The sequence below is a fragment of the Trematomus bernacchii genome, unplaced genomic scaffold (assembly GCF_902827165.1).
Source record: "Trematomus bernacchii unplaced genomic scaffold, fTreBer1.1, whole genome shotgun sequence".
NCBI lineage: Eukaryota > Metazoa > Chordata > Actinopteri > Perciformes > Nototheniidae > Trematomus > Trematomus bernacchii.
Window position 1 is genome coordinate 265,601 of NW_022987560.1, and position 23,845 is coordinate 289,445.

Genomic DNA, 23,845 nt, shown 5'->3' on the forward strand with positions numbered 1-23,845 from the left:
TGAGAGAAGTGCGGACGGCACTTCCTACGCCTGTTTCCCTTTATAAATCACAATCGACTCGTAACGCCCATATTTGCCTATACATAGTCAAAGAAACGCCCATTCATTCATTCATTCTGACTGACTGCATGAAGAAGATCGCAGGAAATGACGATAGAACAGCTAAAAAAGACATCTCACACCGTGTCAGATTTTGGTTATTTTGGGAAGGTGGAGATAAATCATATTGTTTGGTGGATGCAGTTTGAACCAGAGTAGCAGCATGGAGGTCGGATCGTCACCAAAATGAATAAATAAGTGGTCCGAAAAAAGTTAATGGCAAAAAAAATACACATAACCTTCCTCAGGCAGTGTGTTTGTCCCGGGGACAGGAGACCCCCCCTTGATGAGAAACTGTAAGAAATGATCGGGGAATCCCTCCGGAGTGGAGTCATGACGACTGGATCTGAATTATTTTGTTGTATTTGGTGGTTTGTGTTCCAGCTGTCGATCAGCAACTATATATCCATAATCCACCAGTTAAAGGAAATACAATGTGTTGTGTTATATTAGCTGTACAATTTACCACATATGGTGTTCTTAGTTTCCATACCTCCTGTGTTTTACGAGTGACTTATCAAGTCTTGGCAAACGGCATAAAATACGATTAAACGTGATAGTATATGAAACCATGCTCGTATCTACAACCTATAGAAAAGCAAAACGGCATTAGTTTAGACGTTATTCTGTCCTCCTGCTTACCGCATCATTTATGAGAAAACATTTCATAACATTAACACAATATATTCGAGGTGGTTTTAAATAACATATCCGTATTTATTTATTTCTCCAAGTTATGTTTTTATGTGCACTGAGTAGTCTCAAACAGGCGTTTGTTTAATCATTTTAAGATTGGCTTTAATCAATGTTTGAAAATGAATTCTTCATATATGATAAATGAGAGGTAACATTTTATTTATTTCCACATATTTCTCTCCATTCTTCCTTCTGCCAACGGTGTCGCAGTTTCTCGTCTCTCCCGTTGTTGTGCTTAGTGCGTACGCATGGGTTAGAGTTTGCGTGGAGGACCGCACATTTTCCCGTCAAGTTAGTATTTTATAAATCCCAAACATTGCGTAGAAACTGGCGTACGCCATTTTTTGAGCATATATCCCTTTATAAATGAGGCCCCTGACCTCACTGGTAGTATTTTTATAGTAGTCATATATATTCTACCATGTCTTGGATATTTGATTAGCAACTTACATGTCACAGAGGTTCCATAGTGTAGTAGTCATCACGTCTGCTTTACACGCAGAAGGTCCTGGGTTCAATCCCCAGTGGAACCAAAGCTTTATCCTATTGGCTGCCATCACTAGTAGTATTTTATGCTAGTCATTTATATTCTACCATGTGTTAAAGGTTTGATTAGGATATTTCATATTACAGAGGTTCTAGAGTGTAGTGGTTATCACGTCTGCTTTACACGCAGAAGGTCCTGGGTTCAATCCCCAGTGGGACCTGACGTGTGTCTTGTTGTTACCTGCGTCTTATTTCAGGTAAAATGAATCAAGATTGCGCCTTAAAAAATGGAAAATCATGTTCATAACCTTACCCTGACCTTGCATCAATGTAACCCACAAACTCTTCCAATTGTTAGTAAAAAATAAACTTTGGTGAGAACCAGATACATCCCCATTAATTAAAAAAGTCTACATGACAGAGGTTCCATAGTGTAGTGGTTATCACGTCTGCTTTACACGCAGAAGGTCCTGGGTTCAATCCCCAGTGGAACCAGACTTTGGTCTTATAGCATCCGGTCAATCGTCGAGTCAATAGGGTTTGTTCCAAGAACCAGTGGAAATCAAAAGTCTTTGTGCCTAATTAATCATTACCAACTGTAAATAGAGAAAATGTAAAAATAAACGTTGATTAGATTTAAAACAATGCTTGAACTAAATAACAATGAAACCTAACATCAGTCTCTGAACATCCACTGTGACTTATGTGACCAAAACACCAACATATTTGAGAGAATGACATGAATGATGCAATTAATTTAGCAGTCATCATGTCATGCTTCACACACAGAAGGTTCTGGGTTCAATCCCCAGAAGTACTGTATGTCTAACATTTCTTTTGAGACTCTGAATGCGGCTTTTTAACTCCTGAACTATATTCAGAACCATGTTTATATTGCAATTAGTTAAATTACATTCTCACATGGGTTCCATAGTATAGTGGGTATCACATCTGCTTTACACGCAGAAGGTCCTGGGTTCAATCCCCAGTGGAACCTGAGGTCTGTCTTGTTGTTACCTGGGTCTTATTTCAGGTAAAATGAATCAAGATTGCGCCTTAACAAATGGAAAACCATGTTCATAACCTTCCTCTGACCTTGCATCAATGTAACCCACAAACTCTTCCAATTGTTATTAAAAAATAAACTTTGGTGAGAACCAGATACATCCCCATTAATTTAAAAAGTCTACATGACAGAGGTTCCATAGTGTAGTGGTTATCACGTCTGCTTTACACGCAGAAGGTCCTGGGTTCAATCCCCAGTGGAACCAGAGCTTTCTCCTCACCTGACCTCACTGGTAGTATTATATATAGTAGTCATATATATTCTACCTTGTCTTGGATATTTGATTAGCAATTTAAATGTCACAGAGTTTCCATATAGTAGTCATCACGTCTGCTTTAATAATAATAATAATAATAAATTCTATTTATATAGCGCTTTTCTAAGACCCAAAGACGCTTTACACGCAGAAGGTCCTGGGTTCAATCCCCAGTGGAACCAAAGCTTTATCCTATTGGCTGCCATCACTAGTAGTATTTATGCCATTCATTTATATTCTACCATGTGTTAAAGGTTTGATTAGGAAATGTAATATTACAGAGGTTCCATAGTGTAGTGGTTGTCACGTCTGCTTTACACGCAGAAGGACCTGGGTTCAATCCCCAGTGGAACCTGACGTCTGTCTTGTTGTTACCTGGGTCTTATTTCAAGATTGCGCCTTAAAAAATGGAAAACCATGTTCATAACCTTACCCTGACCTTGCATCAATGTAACCCACAAACTCTTCCAATTGTTAGTAAAAAATAAACTTTGGAGAGAACCAGATACATCCCCATTAATTAAAAAAGTCTACATGACAGAGGTTCCATAGTGTAGTGGTTATCACGTCTGCTTTACACGCAGAAGGTCCTGGGTTCAATCCCCAGTGGAACCAAAGCTTTATCCTATTGGCTGCCATCACTAGTAGTATTTTATGCTAGTCATTTATATTCTACCATGTGTTAAAGGTTTGATTAGGATATTTCATATTACAGAGGTTCTAGAGTGTAGTGGTTATCACGTCTGCTTTACACGCAGAAGGTCCTGGGTTCAATCCCCAGTGGGACCTGACGTGTGTCTTGTTGTTACCTGCGTCTTATTTCAGGTAAAATGAATCAAGATTGCGCCTTAAAAAATGGAAATCATGTTCATAACCTTACCCTGACCTTGCATCAATGTAACCCACAAACTCTTCCAATTGTTAGTAAAAAATAAACTTTGGTGAGAACCAGATACATCCCATTAATTAAAAAAGTCTACATGACAGAGGTTCCATAGTGTAGTGGTTATCACGTCTGCTTTACACGCAGAAGGTCCTGGGTTCAATCCCCAGTGGAACCAGACTTTGGTCTTATAGCATCCGGTCAATCGTCGAGTCAATAGGGTTTGTTCCAAGAACCAGTGGAAATCAAAAGTCTTTGTGCCTAATTAATCATTACCAACTGTAAATAGAGAAAATGTAAAAATAAACGTTGATTAGATTTAAAACAATGCTTGAACTAAATAACAATGAAACCTAACATCAGTCTCTGAACATCCACTGTGACTTATGTGACCAAAACACCAACATATTTGAGAGAATGACATGAATGATGCAATTAATTTAGCAGTCATCATGTCATGCTTCACACACAGAAGGTTCTGGGTTCAATCCCCAGAAGTACTGTATGTCTAACATTTCTTTTGAGACTCTGAATGCGGCTTTTTAACTCCTGAACTATATTCAGAACCATGTTTATATTGCAATTAGTTAAATTACATTCTCACAGGGGTTCCATAGTATAGTGGGTATCACATCTGCTTTACACGCAGAAGGTCCTGGGTTCAATCCCCAGTGGAACCTGAGGTCTGTCTTGTTGTTACCTGGGTCTTATTTCAGGTAAAATGAATCAAGATTGCGCCTTAACAAATGGAAAACCATGTTCATAACCTTCCTCTGACCTTGCATCAATGTAACCCACAAACTCTTCCAATTGTTATTAAAAAATAAACTTTGGTGAGAACCAGATACATCCCCATTAATTTAAAAAGTCTACATGACAGAGGTTCCATAGTGTAGTGGTTATCACGTCTGCTTTACACGCAGAAGGTCCTGGGTTCAATCCCCAGTGGAACCAGAGCTTTCTCCTCACCTGACCTCACTGGTAGTATTATATATAGTAGTCATATATATTCTACCTTGTCTTGGATATTTGATTAGCAATTTAAATGTCACAGAGTTTCCATATAGTAGTCATCACGTCTGCTTTAATAATAATAATAATAATAAATTCTATTTATATAGCGCTTTTCTAAGACCCAAAGACGCTTTACACGCAGAAGGTCCTGGGTTCAATCCCCAGTGGAACCAAAGCTTTATCCTATTGGCTGCCATCACTAGTAGTATTTTATGCCATTCATTTATATTCTACCATGTGTTAAAGGTTTGATTAGGAAATGTAATATTACAGAGGTTCCATAGTGTAGTGGTTGTCACGTCTGCTTTACACGCAGAAGGACCTGGGTTCAATCCCCAGTGGAACCTGACGTCTGTCTTGTTGTTACCTGGGTCTTATTTCAAGATTGCGCCTTAAAAAATGGAAAACCATGTTCATAACCTTACCCTGACCTTGCATCAATGTAACCCACAAACTCTTCCAATTGTTAGTAAAAAATAAACTTTGGAGAGAACCAGATACATCCCCATTAATTAAAAAAGTCTACATGACAGAGGTTCCATAGTGTAGTGGTTATCACGTCTGCTTTACACGCAGAAGGTCCTGGGTTCAATCCCCAGTGGAACCAGACTTTGGTCTTATAGCATCCGGTGAATCGTCGAGTTAATAGGGTTTGTTCCAAGAACCTATTGGAAATCAAAAGTCTTTGTGCCTAATTAATCATTACCAACTGTAAATAGAGAAAATGTAAAAATAAACGTTGATTAGATTTAAAACAATGCTTGAACTAAATAACAATGAAACCTAACATCAGTCTCTGTACATCCACTGTGACTTATGTGACCAAGACACCAACATATTTGAGAGAATGATATGAATGATGCAATTAATTTAGCAGTCATCATGTCATGCTTCACACACAGAAGGTTCTGGGTTCAATCCCCAGAAGTACTGTATGTCTAAAATTTATTTTGAGACTCTGAATGCAGCTTTTTAACTCCTGAACTATATTCAGAACCATGTTTATATTGCAATTAGTTAATTACGTTCTCACAGGGGTTCCATAGTGTAGTAGTCATCACGTCTGCTTTACACGCAGAAGGTCCTGGGTTCAATCCCCAGTGGGACCAGAGCTTTATCCTCACCTGACCTCACAGGTAGTATTTTTATAGTAGTCATATATATTCTACCATGTCTTGGATATTTGATTAGCAATTTAAATGTCACAGAGTTTCCATATAGTAGTCATCAAGTCTGCTTTACAAGCAGAAGGTCCTGGGTTCAATCCCCAGTGGAACTAAAGCTTTATCCTATTGGCTGCCATCACTAGTAGTATTTTATGCTAGTCATTTATATTCTATCATGTGTTAAAGGTTTGATTAGGAAATGTAATATTACAGAGGTTCCATAGTGTAGTGGTTATTGTGGAGGAAACTTCTGTGTAGTAATGCATGGAGTCACCGACTCAGGAAGGAGACACGGTGAGAGTTGGAGCTTTGATGTCAAACACTGATGGGTTTATTCAGAGTATTAGGCCGGAGGATTCACATCACAAATCAAAGAGTCAGAGGTTCTGACTACACGGTAGAGTTGCCACGTCAATTCTGAAGAACCTCTCTATGCTAGACCTTTTAACAGGTTCACAGAGAGAAATCAACATCTCTGAAGGAGTAGAGTAAACACTGAATCATCTGCGTCCGACGCTCATGGCCTCAAGGATTTCACATCCTAGAGCCCACAAACACCGATAAAGAAGTGCCTCAGTGTTCCCACAACAATTACCCTTCGTGCCAGTCAAGTTGACCGGTCACACACTGGTGACAACAACACATATGGCACCAAGGCCTTTCCTTAGAGGAGATAACACATGTCAGAGTAAAAGGTTAGATATCTAGAAGAATTATTCCTTAACAGTTCCTCTCTTTTTATCATTTTTGATAACCTTAAAACATTAGTCTAATAATTCTGTTCAATACTTAAATCAATAGGCGTCTTCAGATTCGAGTGTGGTCTCACCTTACATTCAATTACATCACAAAGTAGAATGAGATTGAAACATTCAATCACAATGATTGATACAGGCAATCATAATAGGAACAATTATCTCTCATCAGTGTTTGGAGCATCTTTTGTCAATAAGTACAATAATGAACACACATAAAAACACAGATACATAATAGCAAAATATTTGTTTTAAACTAATATCTTTTATCATTTAAACCATTAGTTAATGTCATTTATCAAACTATAAAATCAAAACCAGCAGCAGCTTAAAGATTTGCTTTAAGACAATCACTAGTCAAAAGCATTTAAAACGTAGGATCATAAGAGATCCAGCTAAGGCATAAAATTCACAGTGGTGATTTGATCAATCTGTAATCAGCAAAGTTGCAGTGTCCTCAATTTTAGGATTACTTTACGTTTACTTAATTACGCTTTAGCCAAGAGTAAGGCACTTAGTCTTAGTAAAATCAATACATTAATTTTAGTCAAGTACATTGTTCAAAATCTGAAAAGGAAAAGTTAGGCAAATATTCAAAGACTTTTGTAAAAACCTGGAAAGGAAGGATTAAACATTCTTAAAACTTTAATTCATACATTTGTAAATGCTACAACTGATCTGTACCAAATTAAGTCTATCAATTATTCTTATTAACCATACTTACCTGATCATCTACTTATGGTACTTGGAAAGGGTTCTTCTGTGTTTATCTAATGTTGAATATAGAATATCAATTTCTTTAAATTATACTTCTCTAATTTGAGGATCAAATATGCTACATAATTGTTATATGAATTATTATAAATATTTGTTTTGGGCCAAAACTGAAATTAATCCAGTGTACTTGAAACATCATTGTAGGTCTGTCTGTGCATGGGTAATACATTACAGAGTAGTGTTGTTAAGCCTGAGTGCTGGATGATTAAGGATATTAACATTATCTGTTATAATATTAGAAATACCTTATTATTCAATACCTTATAATCTGAGAATATTTATTTATTAATTTTGTTTAGTGTGAAAATGTAATCTGATCTGACTAAATATATTTATCACCACTATTTAACACATGTCTGGTCATTGGAAATATAAAAAACAATCATTAATTGTACATCTTTAAACATCTGGTCATTCAATTCAAAGTTCATCTTTGTACGAGAGCTGGAAGAACATGTCCGTCAGTCTTCCTGACTCGTTCTCCTCCTCCCTTTATGACACCGAGTGTCTGGTGTGTAAAGGCATCCTGATACTGTAGATTAGCACTGAGGTGCTGATTGGCTCAAACTCTTCTTCATCAGAGCGCCATATTTCAACCCCCCCCAATTGCTCTGCTTTTGTGTGGCTCATTCAGTGAGCACTGTAGTTAATCCCCCAGTGAGACGGAGGCTCATCTGCCGGTATTCCTTCTGCTATCTGCTTGAGTACAACTGCGTATTCCTGATGCATCCAGGTGTCCCCCCCGTGATGGGAGAGGTTAGGAAGACATCAAACTCCTCCAAGAAACATGGAACCTTGTATTATAGAAGCCTCTGAAACCCTCGCTCGTCCTGCAGGGTTGTCTGCTAGAGCCCACCGAGCAGAAAGATGAAGAGAAGAACCCCCTCTTAGCAGAAAGGTGAAGAGAAGCATCCCATCTCGAACGACCTCGTGCTTCCTTGCATGTGGCTGGGGGTGCTCTCTGCACCCGGAGAGTGTGACCCTCCCTCTCTGACCCTTGGCCTTGAGAGCTGTCCTAGTTATTGGGTTAACACCTGATAGGGATGTTTTTCTGAGTGAAGACAAGTCAAAGTAATGGATTAGCACATTATCATTTAATTACAAAAATAGGATAGGCCCCTCAGAATTATTTGGGAGCCTTCCTGACACATGCACATTATCATTTTGAAGGTTTGTGTTAGTCATTTAACATGCAAGAATCATATACTCATCAGTCCATAGCAGAGACATGTTATTGTAAGTTAAAGGTGAGCTTGTCCCTGTGGATATAACCCCTTCTCAATGATTCTAAATGTATATTAATTCACCATTTACCTTTTGATAAAATGTTGGTTTATCAGAAATATTTTGTCTCTTCCATAAAACATAGGTTTGAGAAATAAATTACTCAATATAATTGACTCTTCCCTCCCTTTTCTTACATATGGTACATATGAAATAATAACATAGGAGTCTATTTAAACATGGTATAGTTTATAATCTATTAATCGAGAAGACTCAGTATCACCTGTGTGCAGCTTACAAAAAACCATTGTGAGAAACTTATATTATGCAGGAAATTGATACATTTGTTGAAAAACAAAGCATATCTGATTTGGGAGGAAAAGTTTCATCCCTTTAACATCTGAGTTATTACTGATGGCATAGCATGAATGATACTGGGTGTCTGAGGGTGTCATTACTGAGAAATGTCAAACAAAATCAAAACCTTACATTTGAAAACAGGTTTGCATTCCTCCACTGAAGGTGACGTTATCATTGGAAACAATAAAAGCTAATTGTTTTGATGTAGAATCTATATATTGAATCGTTAGAGCAGAACATAATGGTTGTATTGTAGCCTGAGTTTTGTGCAGCCTTTAGTTTTACCAGGTGGAAACATTGTCTATATAATGTGAATACATGTAGAACTAGACATTAAGAGACCCCTGACATTAGGCCTATTTGAAACAATAGTAGGGGCTTTTACTAGCTCGCCAACTTACAGGCATCCTCTGCATAGCAGTATGAATAGCCTTAAAAACAACCCACTCTGCGGTAACGAGAGTCATGTATCTGAACCAAATGCCCTAAGTGAAGCCGTTAGTCTCATCTGACTGACCCAAGGGTTGGTGCTGGTGTGACAGGGAGGCTTCCAAGTGTTCATAGCAGATGTCATGCTTTCAGTTCATGGCTCAGTGGGGGGGATACATGTGAGACAGTATCAACAGCTGTAATGTTCAGTTTGAGGAGTGTCATTCTCTCTGGGAGCAGGAAATGGTGTCCATTCAGACCAGACCATTAATGTCATGTAGAGCAGCCATAGCATCTCTGTGACTGCACTCAGCCGGACTGCAGCAGGGCAGAACTGGGTGACTTTTAGTGAAGCCGTCCAAGGCCATAGACAAAATGGAACCACGTACTAACAAAAGGGACACAAGGTCATCAATGTCTCTCTTTACCTTTGGCCTAATTGTAAAACAAATTAGTGGAAGAAATGTGGAACCCTAATCCATCATCATGTGACATTTAGAGTTAATTTAAATAATTACTTATGGGTTGAAGTCAAATTAACATTAGAACTAAAGTCAGTCAAAATTGGACTTGCACGGATCAGAATCTAATCAATACACCATTTTCCCAGCTCTGTAATGAAAAGGATATCAAGATTAGGTACATTACAGGAGTGTTAAAACATTCAAACATGCACACTTATCTTATTCTAGTAGAGATTAGAGGACAGGTCTAATGTTGTGAACAAAATGATCAAGTCAAGTTATTTTATTTATTTTATCTTATGTACCACATTTAATTTAATAATTAATCTTAAATTACTAATAACTTTAAAGAAGGCAACAATTTACAATGTGGATAAGGTGACTACTTATCCAAAGTGTGTGGGTGTGTGTGTGTGTGTGTGTGTGTGTGTGTGTGTGTGGGTGTGTGAACAGCTTGTCTGCCCAAGGTTAAAACATTTGGGACAGCAGTGAGAATGTTATGAGAAACAATTTGTTGCTTAGACTGAACTCGAAAGAAGCTGAGATTAGAACATTTGAAATAAATCAAAACACTTGTACATTAATTAAATACATTTGACATTTAGCTTGAGCTGGGTTCAATACTTTCTTTATGGTATTTAAATTGGGCTCAAGTAGAACCTTTACATGGATTTGGCTTGCAACACAAAGTGATACCGATCTCTGTCTGTTATGATTTGAAAGTCTCATGATTTAAAGTGTAGGGCTGTGAAGGTGAGGCCCTTGGAAAACAACCTCTACTTCTTTGTTAACTGTAATTACTTATTGTAAAGAGATTGCAACATTATACTTTTTAAATAATTGCTCAATTCATTTAACACATTTATTATGCACACTGTAATGAAAACGTCAACAAATATATTGATCCTGGCTTAACCAGCGACCTTTACTCTTTTGTTCATAAGCTCGGATTCAGAAAACTTGTCAGTAGTTTAACAACTATTAGAATTTTAGTAATGTCTATGGAGACCAATTGGTTGATACGAGAAATCATTTGAAGCAGTTTAATAAAGAATGTTAAACTATATTTAAAACTGTAATTAAACTTCAACTTATATTAATTATCTGAATCCAGTGGCCAGTTGGAACAGATAATCAACAAAGTTTCCATTTTGCAGCAACAGCGCAAAAGGTTTCAACAATAATTTGTATTATGTCTGAGTCAAGTTCTGTCTTATCAGCTTTGTTTCGGAATGTGTTCAATACATTACGTTTTTTTTCATTATTACCATACAATACATAGATTTAAGAATAAATGAAACAAATAATACAATATTGACCTAAAACAGCAGACAGATTTTGCCACCCTGACCTCCTCAGGCAGGTTTTTTACGACCAGCAGTGATGCCTCTGAGGGTCTCAGGGTGCAGGACGGGGCATAGGGTTTATAAAAGGTCACAAACATATCTTAACATACCAGCAATACAATTTAAGAATGTATTCTTAAAAGTAATATAATCTTATTTTCTTCTTACACCTACAGCGCACACCCTGAACAGTGTGCTCCTTGTTTACATTTCCTCTGCACACTTAGATGCAGCGCACACCCTGAACAGTGTGCTTCTTGTTTACGTTTCCTCTGCACACTCAGATGCAGGACATAAAAACACTCTTTTGCTATTTATTTTCATTTTGCAGCACATCTATACTACCAGAATTTTGCAAAACACTATATATTATTTATCTTTCTCAAGTCATTTACTTTTGGTGAGTTAACTAAAGCTTAGTTTATTTTACCCTGGCTATGGACTGATTCATTATTAGTTGTTACAAAACATGCACAAGACGGCGGTTAGACAAACCAATATAGACCCCTGATACAAACAATCAGACAAACAAACATGATGAACTCGTAATAAACACCAGTGCGACAGCAAAGTTCATCCAGCTCAATTTAGTCCGGATTAAAGAGGTTTCAGAGGGGGTAGGGACTATATGATCTCTCCCCAATGGGGAATCCAGTGGGGCACCTTGACTCGTGCGCCCACCCTTGTATACAAGTCCTTAGATCGGTGCCTGAAGACCGTCCAAGAGCAATAACTAGCTTATCCTCTTGCGACCCCACTATCCCTGCTCTAGTGGTGCTATGCCCCCCCCGATCTGGAGCACATAGACTTTTTTCCTCTACCCTTTCTATCCGAAACCACACAGTTAACTGTAGTCCTACTCGACCAGCCTACACACCTCCCATCATGTTCATCACAACGATAAAACACAGTTTTGCTCTACACTTGCATACCACTGCCCACCCATGATCAATTAGCCTATAATTTTATGTATGCACCCCGGACCGACACCAGCTCCTCCAGCAATGTAGGGAGCCTGTCGCATCAGGTAATGCACGCAACTCGCACCGGCCAGCACGTCGTAAACGGCCACAAGCCACGAGAGTGCTTTTAAACAGTCTCGTTTTTAATAGAGACGGCGGTGGTGTGAGTTAAAGTTATAGACAAAAGCTGTGATTTTCTCCCTCTGAGTTCACTTCACCAGCCCATGCAGATACGGGGAGGTATTTTGCATCCCTGCGACTGCCTGTGCGGAACACATGCCCCGAGCAGCAAAACGGCTGCCTGTGCGGCACACATGTCCCGAGCAGCACACACAGAGGACACACACACCCGGAGCCGCAGCTGGAGCCGTGTTTTTTTTAGAGGCGCTGGGGGTAATATCTCTGGCTGCTTTAGTTAACTGCTAGTGTTGGCCGCTGAAACCCCTGGAATCTCGGCGATTTGTTCATTACAAATCTCTATTTTGATTTCACACAGAAGTTCCACTTTACTGCTGCCCTCATTAAGGTCTTTTTAAACATCTCCGTGTATGCCTGCACGGCACATACGTCCCGAGCAGCACACACAGAGGGAACCAGCCAAGACAGAGTCCCTGGATGATCCCCTGGGGTTACTAGCCCCAAATGTTCATTAACCAAAACGAAATGCAGCCGCTTAGCTTCACAGATAATTTTAGGATACCGTCAATCACAGATTCTGGTAAGGCAATGTCCAAATGTAGATTTGAAATCACACTTACCAGTTTCTGAAGATCTGTTGGTATCCTGCCGACAACGCCAATTTGTGGAGGACACTTCTGTGTAGTAATGCATGGAGTCACCGACTCAGGAAGGAGACACGGTGAGAGTTGGAGCTTTGATGTCAAACACTGATGGGTTTATTCAGAGTATTCGGCCGGAGGATTCACATCACAAATCAAAGAGTCAGAGGTTCTGACTACACGGTAGAGTTGCCACGTCAATTCTGAAGAACCTCTCTCTATGCTAGACCTTTTAACGGGTTCACAGAGAGAAATCAACATCTCTGAAGGAGTAGACTAAACACTGAGTCACCTGCGTCCGACGCTCATGGCCTCAAGGATTTCACATCCTAGAGCCCACAAACACCGATAAAGAAGTGCCTCAGTGTTCCCACAACAATTACCCTTCGTGCCAGTCAAGTTGACCGGTCACACACTGGTGACATATACAGTAGTCATATATATTCTACCATGTCTTGGATATTTGATTAGCAATTTACATGTCACAGAGGTTCCATAGTGTAGTAGTCATCACGTCTGCTTTACACGCAGAAGGTCCTGGGTTCAATCCCTAGTGGAACCAAAGCTTTATCCTATTGGCTGCCATCACTAGTAGTATTGTATGCTAGTCATTTATATTCTAACATGTGTTAAAGGTTTGATTAGGACATTTAATATTAGAGAGATTCCATAGTGTAGTGGTTATCACGTCTGCTTTACACGCGGAATGTCCTGGGTTCAATCCCCAGTGGAACCAAAGCTTTATCCTATTGGCTGCCATCACTAGTAGTATTTTATGCTAGTCATTTATATTCAACCATGTGTTAAAGGTTTGATTAGGACATTTAATATTACAGAGGTTCCATAGTGTAGTGGTTATCACGTCTGCTTTACATGCAGAAGGACCTGGGTTCAATCCCCAGTGGAACCTGATGTCTGTCTTGTTGTTACCTGGGTCTTATTTCAAGATTGCACCTTAAAAAATGGAAAACCATGTTCATAACCTTACCCTGACCTTGCATCAATGTAACCCACAAACTCTTCCAATTGTTAGTAAAAAATAAACTTTGGAGAGAACCAGATACATCCCCATTAATTTAAAAAATCTACATGACAGAGGTTCCATAGTGTAGTGGTTATCACGTCTGCTTTAAAGGCAGAAGGTCCTGGGTTCAATCCCCAGTGGAACCAGACTTTGGTCTTATAGCATCCGGTCAATCGTCGAGTCAATAGGGTTTGTTCCAAGAACCTATTGGAAATCACAAGTCTTTGTGCCTAATTAATCATTACCAACTGTAAATAGAGAAAATGTAAAAATAAACGTTGATTAGATTTAAAACAATGCTTGAACTAAATAACAATGAAACCTAACATCAGTCTCTGTACATCCACTGTGACTTATGTGACCAAAACACCAACATATTTGAGAGAATGACATGAATGATGCAATTAATTTAGCAGTCATCATGTCATGCTTCACACACAGAAGGTTCTGGGTTCAATCCCCAGAAGTACTGTATGTCTAATATTTCTTTTGAGACTCTGAATGCGGCTTTTTAACTCCTGAACTATATTCAGAACCATGTTTATATTGCAATTAGTTAAATTACATTCTCACAGGGGTTCCATCAAATCAAATCAAATCAAATCAGGTTTTATTTATAAAGCACATTTAAAAGCGATTTTTGGTCGAGCCAAAGTGCTGTACATGTAATAAAAACACATTACTACAAAACACAATAAACGACAATAAATTACAACAGATATAACTTAAAAAAACAAAAAACAAAATAAGAATAGAACACACGGAAAAGTCAGGAGTCGTGCTCCGCTCTAACTAGAAAGCCAGAGAGAAGAAGTGTGTTTTTAGTTTTGATTTAAAAACCCCTAGGGTCTGGGCCGACCTCACATGGAGGGGCAGAGTGTTCCAGAGCCTAGGGCCAGCTGCTGCGAAGGCTCGGTGCCCTCGGGTTTTTAGCCTGGTCTTGGGCACTACCAGCAGCAGCTGGTCAGCAGACCTTAAAGCTCTGGCTGGGGTGTAGCGCTGGAGGAGTTCAGCTATATAGGCCGGAGCCAGCCCATTTAGGGCTTTAAAAACAAATAAAAGGATTTTAAAATCAATTCTGAACCGAACTGGAAGCCAGTGTAGTGAGGCCAGAATAGGGGTGATGTGGTCGCGCTTTTTGTGACCAGTCAGCAAACGTGCAGCAGCGTTTTGGACTAGCTGTAAGCGTTTGATTGAGGCCTGGTCCATACCCACATACAGAGCGTTACAATAGTCCAGTCTCGAGGTTACAAAGGCGTTAATAACCCTTTCTAAGTCTTTAAAAGATAAATACGACTTGGTTTTGGCCAATAGTCTTATTTTAAAAAAGCAGGATTTTACTACGGTGCTGACCTGCTTGTCAAATTTAAAAGTGCTGGTGAATGTCACTCCAAGGTTCATGACCGAGGGGAGGATGTTTTTTTTGATAGAGCCCAGAATATCAACCGGAGAGGCTGGAGGTTGCGGTCCAAAAAAGATTACCTCGGTCTTGCTCTCATTGAGGTTGAGGAAGTTTTTGCTCAGCCAGGATTTTATCTCTGCTAAGCAGTCCATCAGCTGCTGTAGTGAGCGTTTGACATTTGCTTTGAGAGGCAGATATATCTGTACATCGTCGGCGTAGCAGTGGAAGGGAATGTTATGTTTTGTGAGTATTGAACCTAGGGGCAGTATGTACAGTAGAAAAAGGATGGGGCCCAGAATCGAGCCTTGGGGAACCCCACAGGTAAGAGGGGCTTTGGCAGAGGAGAAGGCACCTAGCTGTACCGAGAAGCTACGGTCTGTCAGGTAGGACCTGAACCATGCAAGGGCAGAGCCTTGTGTAGTAGTCATCACGTCTGCTTTACACGCAGAAGGTCCTGGGTTCAATCCCCAGTGGAACCAAAGCTTTATCCTATTGGCTGCCATCACTAGTAGTATTTTATGCTAGTCATTTATATTCTACCATGTGTTAAAGGTTTGATTAGGACACTTAATTTTACAGAGGTTCTATAGTGTAGTGGTTATCACGTCTGCTTTACACGCAGAAGGACCTGGGTTCAATCCCCAGTGGAACCAAAGCTTTATCCTATTGGCTGCCATCACTAGTAGGATTTTATGCTAGTCATTTATATTCTACCATGTGTTAAAGGTTTGATTAGGACATTTAATATTACAGAGGTTCTATAGTGTAGTGGTTATCAGGTCTGCTTTACACGCAGAAGCTCCTGGGTTCAATCCCCAGTGGAACCTGACGTCTGTCTTGTTGTTACCTGGGTCTTATTTCAGGTAAAATGAATCAAGATTGCGCCTTAAAAAATGGAAAACCATGTTCATAACCTTACTCTGACCTTGCATCAATGTAACCTAGAAACTCTTACAATTGTTAGTAAAAAATAAACTTTGGTGAGATCCAGACACATCCCTATTAATTTAAAAAGTGTACATGACAGAGGTTCCATAGTGTAGTGGTTATCACGTCTGCTTTACACGCAGAAGGTCCTGGGTTCAATCCCCAGTGGAACCAGACTTTGGTCTTATAGCATCCGGTCAATCGTCGAGTCAATAGGGTTTGTTCTTAGAACCAGTGGAAATCACAAGTCTTTGTACCTAATTAATCATTACCAACTGTAAATAGAGAAAATGTAAAAATAAACGTTGATTAGATTTAAAACAATGCTTGAACTAAATAACAATGAAACCTAACATCAGTCTCTGGACATCCACTGTGACTTATGTGACCAAAACACCAACATATTTGAGAGAATGACATGAATCATGCAATTAATTTAGCAGTCATCATGTCATGCTTCACACACAGAAGGTTCTGGGTTCAATCCCCAGAAGTACTGTATGTCTAATATTTCTTTTGAGACTCTGAATGCGGCTTTTTAACTCCTGAACTATATTCAGAACCATGTTTATATTGCAATTAGTTAAATTACATTCTCACAGGGGTTCCATAGTGTAGTAGTCATCACGTCTGCTTTACACGCAGAAGGTCCTGGGTTCAATCCCCAGTGGAACCAAAGCTTTATCCTATTGGCTGCCATCACTAGTAGTATTTTATGCTAGTCATTTATATTCTATCATGTGTTAAAGGTTTGATTAGGACACTTAGTTTTACAGAGGTTCCATAGTGTAGTGGTTATCACGTCTGCTTTACACGCAGAAGGTCCTGGGTTCAATCCCCAGTGGAACCTGACGTCTGTCTTGTTGTTACCTGGGTCTTATTTCAGGTAAAATGAATCAAGATTGCGCCTTAAAAAATGGAAAATCATGTTCATAACCTTACTCTGACCTTGCATCAATGTAACCTAGAAACTCTTACAATTGTTAGTAAAAAATAAACTTTGGTGAGAACCAGATACATCCCCATTAATTTAAAAAGTGTACATGACAGAAGTTCCATAGTGTAGTGGTTATCATGTCTGCTTTACACACGAAGGTAAGCCGTGTATACCCATAGAAGACTTTCTATTGGCCAGAAGCCTTTTCAAAAGAACGACGGTTCGAAACCCACCTGACCCAAACAAAATTTCCCACATTCAGTTTCAAAATGTTGCTCATTATACACAAACACTACATTTATCTTTTCAAACGTTTAAAGTTAGAGTTGAAACTGATATTTGGAGTTAGAAATGAATTATTCTTTCCTTGCTGCTTCTTATAATAGTTATTTTAATATTAATATATAGCAATCATAACAATAATAACACAAATAATGATATCATAATGTTAGTAATACTAATGTTTTATATAATATCTTTGTATTTTTACTTATAATTAATATTTTAAATATGTTGATTGTACAGATGTTTACATTGAGCATATGAGTGTGCTTCATTGTTTCATTTCTATCACTATTACTTCCTCTATCAAGTAAAGACAGTCACAGTGATGCATTCAAGATCATTTATTCAAAAACAGAAATATTACAAATAGAACTACAAATATATAAAAAACACTGAAAACATAATACAGAGAGAACAATCATATCCTGAAAAAAGGATTGAACTATATTATATTCTTTGTACTATATGATAGGTTATATTGCACCTTTATATTTATTATAATATTATAATTTAGTCTAAGATAGTGTATTGTTTTGTTATAGATGTATTTGATCTCACCACCATCCATTATCTGAAATGTTTTTCACCTCATGTTCTTGTATGGTTTCTATTCTGCATTCTATTCTCATTTTAGTGATTTATACCCTCTTACTTGGTATTTGTTTTTTAATTTATTCTAGTGCAATAATTATATTTATTCTAGTGCAATTATTGTTCATTTATTTATTCTAGTATAGTATATAATATTCTAGTGCAACATTTAAATACATTACATGTTTAAGGCCCCAGCACAGACAAGGTTGGAGTGGAGGACCTATAGAAATCCCTGAAATGATTATTATTCTTTATTATGAATTGAGTTTTTTGAGGGCATTAACCAAAACTGTTTTGTTATTGGCAGGATTGTCAGGACTGAGGAAAAGGCTGATAGTTTAGGGGTCTCGCTTTTGTTGCAGGCAAAACGTCTTAGTTTGTATGTTAAGTTAGTATGCAACTTAGTAGACCCAGGAAGTGGCGTGCCTGTGTGTATGTGAGGGTAGGTTAGGGCTTCCTTTTGTCTGCAATCCATCTGTCCCTTTCAGCATCATAGAAGTCCGACTGCTGGAACTCCGGCCACGTCATCTCCTGCTCCATGCCCTGTGCATTATATAAGGAGAAGACTCTGGAGGGGCAGTAGATATACTTCCCTGGGCAAGTCAGAGCTGTAAAACACAGTAAAACACCAGTTACATCAGATACAATTGAATAAAGCTCTATATAAATGACTGCTATAATACAGTGTCACAGATATCCATACCTTCATCGAGGACAGTGTCTCCCTGCGCTTCCACAGGGGCCATATTATGTGGTGATGAATCTGGGATGATGAGATACAAACAGGCAAGTGATGTATACACATTATACATCGAAATTCAGAAGCAGCATTTAAGAAGGTGTGAAAAATGAAAACAGAGACGATGATATCATTACTTAACTTTACCTGAGCACTATACTGTATGACACCGTGACAATGTAGTTTGTCAGAATGAAATTGAAGTTTTTGTGAGATACACTGGTAGTATAAGAAGAACACATACTTTGTCTCAACACATTTGGCGCCTGCTCTTCTATCCCGAGCTTTGGGGCAATGGCGAGCAGCTGAGGAGGGACCGGCAGCGGTGCCTTCACTGTGGCTGAAGGATGAAAGGCAAACATGAGGGTATATATACATAATATGTATGAAAAAGATTCAAGATGGATCCAAGTGAGGAGTATAAAAACCCAATAACCTTTCAGAGGAGCAGGTCCATCGGGTCTGGACACAGTGGCTGTGGCAGTTGGATAAGTCCTGTGGGCTGTAGAAACAATGCTGTGTCATGTTCCTCAAGTGTTAAGTTGTTTCAAGCTTCACAATCTGTCTTTACCTGTTGTCTCTTTAACAGAATTAAAATACCCCGTTGTATTAACTTGTGAATCCCAATTATTTGAAATAGAAAAACATAATGTCTATATGTGTTTGGAAACTGGTAAAGCAGAGAAACAGCATACATATATAGCAAGCACATCTTTCATTCAAAGGTGTGGCATGATATCTTAGAGGGTAAGAAGCTACGTTTCCTAAGCCAATATTTAAAATGCCAAATCCTTGTATGACAGTCTAAAAAAAGCATGCAAAAAAGGAAAAACACTTACTATCATTGCTGACATGTTAATTCCTTCAGTTAGTTGGAGAACAGAATAACACAAGCATCAGAACAGACCAGAACACGGCCAAAATAACAAACTAGTTGAGAATAGTAATGGCAGGGAAATCTGTTGAACACAGAGTTATCCCTCCACACTGCTGGAGAAAAACCTGTTGGTGTAGACACAGCCGGGGCTCTGGAGACTGCTGCTGGTGGCCCTATAAAGCACAGGTGACAATGAACAAAGTTTTAACATGTACAGTAAGTTTATATAATCACTGTATATCTAACTGGATCCACCTACTTCGTTCAGTGTAGAGTTTTGAAGGAGACAGATTCAACATCGCCCTCTCCAGTTCCTCGTCCTCCTCCATCACTAGGAGATTAAACAATAACATTTATTATGTCAATGTCATGTTCACCTTAAAGCAGTATTTGCATATTACTGTGAGCTGACCTGGAGTGCTGGATGTCAGAGTGGAGCTAGCTGATGCAATGCAGCCTTCAGCAGGTGGTGGACAGGGCTCAGCCCTCTGCTGCTTGAGGATGTACTGCTGAAGGTTGTACATCTTGCTGTTAGTGATGCACTTCACTCCTAAAACGAAGGCAGCATAACCATCAGCCCTGCTATCCCAGATCTGCTTCCAGGTGTCTTTGGCCCTGGCTCCAAAGCCGACAGTATGTTCCCCCTCTGACGCCACTGGTGGGGCAGGCTTCCTGGAGCACAGGTACTTCCTCAGATCCTTAATTTCCTGGAAGCTCCTGGCGTAGTCCAGAAACGACAGCAGGCTGTCCTTGCTAGGCCCTTGGGGGTTGAAGGTCCCACCTCTCCCCTCCTCGTCCACCTTGTCCATCAGGTAGAGGGTGTAGCCGACGTCATTCTCAAGGAGCCACCTGTACAGTTTCCCCTTATACTTTCCGAACTGTAGCACGTACTCCCCCATCACCTTGAGTCGGTCAGATACATCCCCTCCCCTTTGAAGGACCTCAGTGAGAGCATTTGTCCTCACATGCTCATGCTTCTGAGCGGCAGACTTGTCCTGAAGGGAAGGATTTTTTTTTATTCTCATACCCTCCTCTGAAGGGTCCTGTCTCAGGTGGCCAGATGGACCCTTCCTGAAAGACACTCTCATCTTTCCTGGGAAGAATATGGTTTTCTTCATTATCTCCTGCACACAGAAAAACACAATGCAAAGTATATATATTAAGAAGTGCAAAAATCATCATACTGTTATATTAGCAGAGTTATTCATTTCATTCATTCACGTTAACCAGGATTTGTATAGGTAACACATTTATATTACATGATCAGACAGGTAGACAAACAAACAAACAAACAAACAGAGGGGCAGGTGGGCAGGAAGATGTGTTATGTATTGCACTGTCAATGTGAGTGAACTCACTTTATTTCATGTTTACATTAATTGGGATTTGTAATGACTAGGTAACAACTTCTCTATTACATGAACAGACAGACTGAAAAGCAGATGGGTAACATCGTTAGCCATAAAATAATAACAAAAGTACAATAGAAGATTGCAAAAAAAGAGTTTTAAGACTGAATACTGTAGTATTTACCCGATTAAGAACTGCAGCAATAATAATGCAGTATTTTGGATCAGTGTTAACAAGATACACCTGTAAAACACATTTGACAGCTCTTTTGCCATGTGTAATGAGTAATAAATCAGCTGCTGTTAACGCTGACATTTACTGTAAATACATGACGTTAGTGTAACGTTAGCTAACAAAAGTTACAGTACCTCAGACACACAGAGTTAAAGACAAACAAACAAACAACTAACAACTATTGCAAAAACAGTGTAACAATATGATAAGTGTTAATTCAGTCATAGAAAAATAAGCCCCACTTACGTTTGATAAGTTTGACGTGATGTTAGAAGTCGAATTGTGTCGTTGTCTGCAAGATGCTGCTGCTGTTGCTCTGTCTCTCAGGCCTAGGCTCCACGAGGACGAAAACGGGTTGAATCCGCATATTTCTCATGCGTATAGCCCTTTAAGCTCGACGACGCCATAACAGAAACGTAGAAACAGACCCCCGCAAACGACAACGGGTCCAAAGGTGGATAGATCTGGGAACGGAGCGCTCTGGGGGGTCCAACGGGGCCGTGGGGTCGCCTATACGGTCATCCGTTTCATAGCCCCGCCTCTCCCCGCCTCTCCCCACCTCTGCTGCTCACCCCCGCAAAAGTACACTGCACACTGAATTCAGATTATTTATCTTTATCTCGATATGAACATAAACGCGAGTGAAGTCTAATCTGACAGGACGGAGACACGCAGCTCCTCCGGCTGTGAAGCAGCGGGAGCAAAACACACACTTCAAGTCAGATCATCACCCTTAGCTATTTTAATTACCTCTCAAACTACCTAAACTAGTTATAAATATGTTTGTTTTTACTGTCGGGTTTACTTACTGGATCAGCTGCTGCATGAGGAAGCATGAAGATTTAAACTTTAACACACATTGACCGGCGAAAAACTCTGCGCGGTTCCCTCCGCCCCCACCGCGGAGAATAAACAGAAGTGCAGCCATGACAACCATTCTTCTTCGCTGCTTTTGTGGAGGAAGTTGCTGCTTTTGTGGAGGAAGTTACAGCGCCACGTACAGGTTTGGCATATGTACTGCAGCTTTTCCAGCGGTTGGATGTAAACGGAGCCGTCTCGTGGAGCTTGACACAATCCGGTGTATATTGCGTGTGGGCGGAAGGTTTTTTGCCGTTGCATTTGCGTTACTCCGATGCGTTTTGCCGTATGGGTTCCCGTGGAGCTGGGGCCTCACTCTCTGTCACTGGAAACGGGGTCTCCTTACTTCTACCAAAAGGGTGCAACAGCGCCCCCAATTTCTCGCTTGTGGCCAGAAATATATTGCAGTCACAGTGTAAGAACTACCATAGAGAATGAATGGTAAAGTTAAGAGAGTTAGACCTTACTATACGCGCTCCCCGCGCAGAAGGACCTGGGTTCAATCCCCAGTGGAACCAAAGCTTTATCCTATTGGCTGTCATCACTAGTAGTATTTTATGCTAGTCATTTATATTCTACCATGTGTTAAAGGTTTGATTAGGAAATGTAATATTACAGAGGTTCCATAGTGTAGTGGTTATCACGTCTGCTTTACACGCAGAAGGTCCTGGGTTCAATCCCCAGTGGAACAATGGCTTTATCCTATTGGCTGCCATCACTAGTAGTATTTTATGCTACTCATTTATAATCTACCATGTGTTAAAGGTTTGATTAGGAAATTTAATATTACAGAGGTTCCATAGTGTAGTGGTTATCACGTCTGCTTTACACGCAGAAGGACCTGGGTTCAATCCCCAGTGGAACCTGACGTCTGTCTTGTTGTTACCTGGGTCTTATTTCAAGATTGCGCCTTAAAAAATGGAAAACCATGTTCATAACCTAACCATGTTCATAACCTTACCCTGACCTTGCATCAATGTAACCCACAGACTCTTACAATTGTTAGTAAAAAATAAACTTTGGTGAGAACCAGAGGCATCCGCATTAATTAAAAAAGTATACATGACAGAGGTTCCATAGTGTAGTGGTTATCACGTCTGCTTTACACGCAGAAGGTCCTGGGTTCAATCCCCAGTGGAACCAGACTTTGGTCTTATAGCATCCGGTCAATCGTCGAGTCAATAGGGTTTGTTCCAAGAACCTATTGGAAATCACAAGTCTTTCTGCCTAATTAATCATTACCAACTGTAAATAGAGAAAATGTAAAAATAAACGTTGATTAGATTTAAAACAATGCTTGAACTAAATAACAATGAAACCTAACATCAGTCTCTGCACATCCACTGTGACTTATGTGACCAAAACACCAACATATTTGAGAGAATGATATGAATGATGCAATTAATTTAGCAGTCATCATGTCATGCTTCACACACAGAAGGTTCTGGGTTCAATCCCCAGAAGTACTGTATGTCTAATATTTCTTTTGAGACTCTGAATGCGGCTTTTTAACTCCTGAACTATATTCAAAACCATGTTTATATTGCAATTAGTTAAATTACATTCTCACAGGGGTTCCATAGTGTAGTAGTCATCACGTCTGCTTTACACGCAGAAGGTCCTGGGTTCAATCCCCAGTGCTTTATCCTATTGGCTGCCATCACTAGTAGTATTGTATGCTAGTCATTTATATTCTACCATGTGTTAAAGGTTTGATTAGGAAATGTAATATTACAGAGGTTCCATAGTGTAGTGGTTATCACGTCTGCTTTACACGCAGAAGGACCTGGGTTCAATCCCCAGTGGAACCTGAGGTCTGTCTTGTTGTTACCTGGGTCTTATTTCAGGTAAAATCA

General features: G+C 39.5%; 1 protein-coding gene and 27 non-coding genes across 28 annotated transcripts in view; all 28 read left to right on the top strand.

Annotated features, from left to right (window-relative positions):
• LOC117477337 (nuclear receptor ROR-alpha A-like) overlaps positions 1 to 23,845 on the top strand; it is a 99,320-nt gene that overhangs the window by 33,327 nt on the left and 42,148 nt on the right. Inside the window, exon 2 of the mRNA XM_034124018.1 lies at positions 20,815 to 20,854. Coding sequence (XP_033979909.1) covers positions 20,815 to 20,854 — 40 coding nt within the window. The remainder of the gene's footprint in view (positions 1 to 20,814; positions 20,855 to 23,845) is intronic.
• Positions 1,256 to 1,328, top strand: trnav-uac. The gene has a single exon. It is a non-coding gene; the product is annotated as a tRNA-Val (tRNA).
• On the top strand, positions 1,430 to 1,502 carry trnav-uac. The gene has a single exon. It is a non-coding gene; the product is annotated as a tRNA-Val (tRNA).
• On the top strand, positions 1,704 to 1,776 carry trnav-uac. The gene has a single exon. It is a non-coding gene; the product is annotated as a tRNA-Val (tRNA).
• On the top strand, positions 2,206 to 2,278 carry trnav-uac. Its single transcript has one exon. It is a non-coding gene; the product is annotated as a tRNA-Val (tRNA).
• trnav-uac lies at positions 2,480 to 2,552 on the top strand. Its single transcript has one exon. It is a non-coding gene; the product is annotated as a tRNA-Val (tRNA).
• On the top strand, positions 2,886 to 2,958 carry trnav-uac. Its single transcript has one exon. It is a non-coding gene; the product is annotated as a tRNA-Val (tRNA).
• Positions 3,146 to 3,218, top strand: trnav-uac. The gene has a single exon. It is a non-coding gene; the product is annotated as a tRNA-Val (tRNA).
• trnav-uac lies at positions 3,320 to 3,392 on the top strand. The gene has a single exon. It is a non-coding gene; the product is annotated as a tRNA-Val (tRNA).
• On the top strand, positions 3,592 to 3,664 carry trnav-uac. Its single transcript has one exon. It is a non-coding gene; the product is annotated as a tRNA-Val (tRNA).
• On the top strand, positions 4,094 to 4,166 carry trnav-uac. Its single transcript has one exon. It is a non-coding gene; the product is annotated as a tRNA-Val (tRNA).
• On the top strand, positions 4,368 to 4,440 carry trnav-uac. The gene has a single exon. It is a non-coding gene; the product is annotated as a tRNA-Val (tRNA).
• trnav-uac lies at positions 4,775 to 4,847 on the top strand. Its single transcript has one exon. It is a non-coding gene; the product is annotated as a tRNA-Val (tRNA).
• On the top strand, positions 5,035 to 5,107 carry trnav-uac. The gene has a single exon. It is a non-coding gene; the product is annotated as a tRNA-Val (tRNA).
• Positions 5,537 to 5,609, top strand: trnav-uac. Its single transcript has one exon. It is a non-coding gene; the product is annotated as a tRNA-Val (tRNA).
• On the top strand, positions 13,252 to 13,324 carry trnav-uac. Its single transcript has one exon. It is a non-coding gene; the product is annotated as a tRNA-Val (tRNA).
• Positions 13,426 to 13,498, top strand: trnav-uac. The gene has a single exon. It is a non-coding gene; the product is annotated as a tRNA-Val (tRNA).
• trnav-uac lies at positions 13,600 to 13,672 on the top strand. Its single transcript has one exon. It is a non-coding gene; the product is annotated as a tRNA-Val (tRNA).
• Positions 13,860 to 13,932, top strand: trnal-uaa. The gene has a single exon. It is a non-coding gene; the product is annotated as a tRNA-Leu (tRNA).
• trnav-uac lies at positions 15,769 to 15,841 on the top strand. Its single transcript has one exon. It is a non-coding gene; the product is annotated as a tRNA-Val (tRNA).
• Positions 15,943 to 16,015, top strand: trnav-uac. The gene has a single exon. It is a non-coding gene; the product is annotated as a tRNA-Val (tRNA).
• trnav-uac lies at positions 16,217 to 16,289 on the top strand. The gene has a single exon. It is a non-coding gene; the product is annotated as a tRNA-Val (tRNA).
• Positions 16,719 to 16,791, top strand: trnav-uac. Its single transcript has one exon. It is a non-coding gene; the product is annotated as a tRNA-Val (tRNA).
• Positions 16,893 to 16,965, top strand: trnav-uac. The gene has a single exon. It is a non-coding gene; the product is annotated as a tRNA-Val (tRNA).
• On the top strand, positions 22,609 to 22,681 carry trnav-uac. The gene has a single exon. It is a non-coding gene; the product is annotated as a tRNA-Val (tRNA).
• Positions 22,783 to 22,855, top strand: trnav-uac. Its single transcript has one exon. It is a non-coding gene; the product is annotated as a tRNA-Val (tRNA).
• trnav-uac lies at positions 23,060 to 23,132 on the top strand. Its single transcript has one exon. It is a non-coding gene; the product is annotated as a tRNA-Val (tRNA).
• trnav-uac lies at positions 23,728 to 23,800 on the top strand. The gene has a single exon. It is a non-coding gene; the product is annotated as a tRNA-Val (tRNA).